Genomic DNA, 4,251 nt, shown 5'->3' on the forward strand with positions numbered 1-4,251 from the left:
AGAAAGAGCTTCAAGATAGTCCTGACAAAGAAATCAACGACTATTTTCCTGATGAAAAAGTGATGTCTATTCACGTCCCTCCATGGTTCGCAGACTTTGCCAATTACAAAGTTGTGAAGGAGTTACCTGCTAATCTTACTGGGCAACAACAAAAGAAATTTCTGCGGGATTTAAAGAGGTACTTCTGGGATGATCCATATCTATACTTTCAATGTGCTGACGGAATCATTCGTAGATGTGTTCCTGAGTTTGAGACGACCCAGATCTTGTGGCACTGCCACTCTTCTGAATATGGAGGTCATTGGTTACTACTGGCCAACACTGATCAAAGACGCCAGAGAATTTGTCGAAAAATGTGACAAGTGTCAGCGAGCAGGCAACATATCTCGCAAGGATGAGATGCCTCTGAATAGTATATTGGAGGTAGAGTTGTTTGACGTGTGGGGCATTGATTTCATGGGCCCATTTCCCTCGTCTTATTCCAACCTGTACATACTGGTGGCTGTTGACTATGTATCCAAGTGGGTTGAGGCAATTGCCCTTCCTACTAATGATGCTATATCAGTGGTAAATTTCTTGAGGAAGAACATTTTCACAAGGTTTGGAGTACCCCGAGCCATTATCAGTGACGGAGGTACTCACTTCTGTAACAGGCACTTTGAGAGCTTACTTGCTAAATATGGAGTCAAACACAGAGTTACTACACCATACCATCCACAAACCAGTGGACAAGTTGAAGTTTCAAACAGAGAAATAAAGAGAATCTAAGAAAAGACAGTGGGAAACTCTCGGAAGGATTGGGCTAAGAAGCTTGACGATGCACTGTGGGCATACAGAACTGCATTCAAAACCCCCATAGGCATGTCACCGTATCAATTGGTGTATGGCAAAGCTTGTCATTTGCCTGTGGAGTTGGAGTACAAGGCCTTATGGGCCACAAAGTTTTTGAATTTTGAACCATCAGGAGCTCGGGAGAAAAGATTACTTCAGTTAAATGAGCTAGATGAGTTCAGAAGAACTGCATATGAAAGTGCAAGGATTTACAAGGAGAAGACTAAGCTGTGGCATGATAGCAAAATCAAGCACAAAGAGTTTGAACCAGGACAACAGGTATTATTGTACAACTCTCGACTGAGGTTGTTTCCAGGTAAACTTAAATCTCGTTGGTCTGGTCCTTTTATTGTGAAGACAGTCTTCCCATATGGGACAGTAGAAATCTCCCCTCTCAAAGAGGACAGACCTTTCAAGGTCAATGGAAATAGATTGAAAATCTATTATGGAGAACAAACACCTAGAGACACAATTTCTGTCTCTTTAGTTGCACCTGAACCTTAAACAGTTACTGTCAGGCTCGTGACGTTAAACAAGCGCTAGATGGGAGGCAACCCAGTGGAAGAATTTTCATTTTAGTAGTTTTTAAATTTTTGTTTTTATTTAAGTCAAGAAAACAGAGAAAATACAAAAAGAAGGTGCAGTGAGAAATAAGTCCACGCTCTCAGCGTGGAATCCACGCTAGTAGCGTGGAATGTTCAAATCAACAGTAGCTTCCACGCTTGAAGCGTCAATTTGACGCTTACAGCGTGGGAAAATTTGGAAAAAGGTCTCACGCTCAAAGCGTGGGAACCCACGCTGAGAGCGTGGAAAGGAAAAATTTTACCCGAAGCTCCCACGCCCACAGCGTCAAACCCACGCTGAGAGCGCGGGAGCCAAAATCAGAGTTTAAAAAGAACTGAACCCTAATTTCCCCCCCCCCCCATTTCCCTTTCTCCCATTTCTTTCTTCTCTCTCTTCTCTCTCACCGTGCAAACCACCACGAGCCCCCACCATAATCTTTTTCTCAATTCTCTCTCTCTCTCTCTCTCTCTCTCGATTTCCTACCTCTGCCCCAGCCACCACCGCGACCAACATTCTCCTCTCCTCTTCCCTCACCAATCTTCCACCACAAACACAGCAAGCACTTTGTCTTCTTCCCGTATATCACTCTCACATCAATTTTGGGTTCTGATTTTTGGTCGGTCACTAAGCAATCATGGCAGGAGATAAGGTATCGTTGCAACTCTACTACTTCCTTATGCATGAGTTGGTATTGGGTCTTGAATATTGTTGCTTGTTCTGAAAATACTCATGATAGAAATTTATTTGGAGTAGCATATAAGGGTCAAATATTAGTTACGTACATGCACTCTACTTGTTCGATGATTTGCCTGATAAAGAAGTACGATATGATGGTAAGGAATGCATATGTGCTTGTCGAGCTAAAAATTGTGCCACCGGTAATCGATTGTCATGGTGATTTTTGTGTGAAAAATTTGCTTAGACAAATGTCTGCCATGCATTCGATTGAGTGATTGTTACAGTTTCTTATTATCAGTGTATGCCTCTCATATTGAGCATATTACATATTACTTGTGTTGTTTTCATTGCCAAGACAAATCTGAAATTGGGAGCATCACGTTTTGTATCTGAGTTGGCCTGATCATGAGTGCACTAAATGCTAAATTGGGTTTTATTAGATTATTTCAGTAGTTTGAAAATATTCATGTCAGCAATGCTTTAAGTCTGATTGATGATCATTGGAATTCAAATGTTCAAATTACAGGCCATGCTTATGATATTCTGTGTAAGCATGTAATATTTTTTTTAGCATACTCTATTGATCCAGTGCACTTCTATTTTGGATAAGTATTCTGATGATCAAAGATACCAAAAGAACCATTGTGAAAAATAATTCTGGGAATTTCATGACTGGTTTTCATTGTTAAATCTTGACATGCATGAGTTTCCCTGTTTTTGTGTTACTTTTCTGAGTGCAGGGAAAGAAAGGCAAGCAGATCACCACAAAAGGAACTAGTTCTGGCAAGAAAACTGGAGCAAGTCGTGCTGCTGGCACAAAAAGGGCTCGGACCTCTTCTTCATCTGTTTTTGATAGTACCAGGTTCTTATCACATGAGGCTCAAGACAGGTTTTACAAATGGTTTGGCCCCAAGAAAATCATACCAGAAAGGCGAATCAGTTCCTTCCTAAATGATGATTGCCCAGTCAAACGAACAGTGAAGAGGAGAAAATGGGGGAATTTAGTGGGATTTGCTGCACCAAGCTCCAGCACAATTCTGAAAGAATTTTGTGCCAATGCTGACCAAGAGACAGTGGATGAAACTAGGAAGAGCTGGGTGAGAGGACATGAGATCTCTTTCTCCTCTGACGCAATAGAGCAATTCCTGGGGACCACATATGACCGTAGCAAGCCATGCCACTCTATACGGACATTTAATAGATTGCAACCTACTGCTGAAAAAGATTTGTACTGGGAAGACATGCCTGAAATTGCAGAGAGAGTCCGAGCTGCTATCACTCATCCTCATTCTAAGTGGAAATCAAAGGGTGGGCAGCCACACGTGCCAGAAAAGTTAAAAAGGGAGGATCTAAATCCAGAAGCAATGTTCTGGCACACTTTCATCAATTCCACAATCATTGCATCTACTAATTTAAGTGATGTCAATGTTGAGAGAGCAGTGCTGTTATATACCCTTATGGGTACAGAAAATCTCCATATTGCTGATACTTTGTCTGACAGAATAGTATACATCATCACTCAGAAGAAGGCTGAGATCCACCTTGCTCACAGTTCTTTGATACAGAAGCTCTGTCAAGCGGCTGGAGTGGAGATTCCTGATGATGAGCCCCGTGATGTGCAGGTTAAAACAGACCTCACACAGACAAATTTTGCTACTATGAGCGCAGAATCTAGTCGGAATGCTCTTTGGAAGGCAGCCCGTGCAGCAGGTGGAGCACCTCCAGCATCACCACCTGCACCTGAGCATGATGCAGAGCCCGTAGCTGCACCTCCTGCAGATTCCCTTATGGTTCAGATACAAGAGATGAGGATCGAGCAGAGGTACCTGAGGGAGATGATGGAGAGGCTATGCAGTGATCGCGGGATTGACACTGCGAGTTTCAGACCACAGTTTCAACCACCTCCATCTCCAGCAGAGGCAGCATCACAGGCCGTTCCGGATGATGTTGTTGCTGATGATGAGGATGATGATGCTGCTATAGAGGACTGCTGATGATTATGCACTTCATTTCTTTCCGACTAGTATAGTTGTTGCTGAGGACAACAACATTCTAATCTGGGAATTGTCGCATGGCATGATGTATGCGAGACCTGTTAAGAAGTACACCACGGAAAGAACGGTCTAAACAGAAAATTTTCTAAAAAGGGGAGATATTTTAACCTTCAATTTTTATTTG

The 4,251-nt window shown here is 42.5% G+C and overlaps 1 protein-coding gene across 1 annotated transcript; it reads left to right on the forward strand.

Annotated features, from left to right (window-relative positions):
* The first annotated feature begins 861 nt into the window (after window positions 1–861).
* On the forward strand, window positions 862–1,335 carry LOC133290467 (uncharacterized). The gene has a single exon (XM_061488545.1). The coding sequence runs from the start codon at window positions 862–864 to the stop codon at window positions 1,333–1,335; it is 474 nt and encodes a 157-aa protein (XP_061344529.1).
* Window positions 1,336–4,251: the final 2,916 nt, after the last annotated feature.

This window comes from Gastrolobium bilobum, unplaced genomic scaffold, assembly GCF_033153095.1.
Source record: "Gastrolobium bilobum isolate Gb01-03AN ecotype WA unplaced genomic scaffold, APGP_CSIRO_Gbil_v1 utg13981, whole genome shotgun sequence".
Lineage (NCBI taxonomy): Eukaryota > Viridiplantae > Streptophyta > Magnoliopsida > Fabales > Fabaceae > Gastrolobium > Gastrolobium bilobum.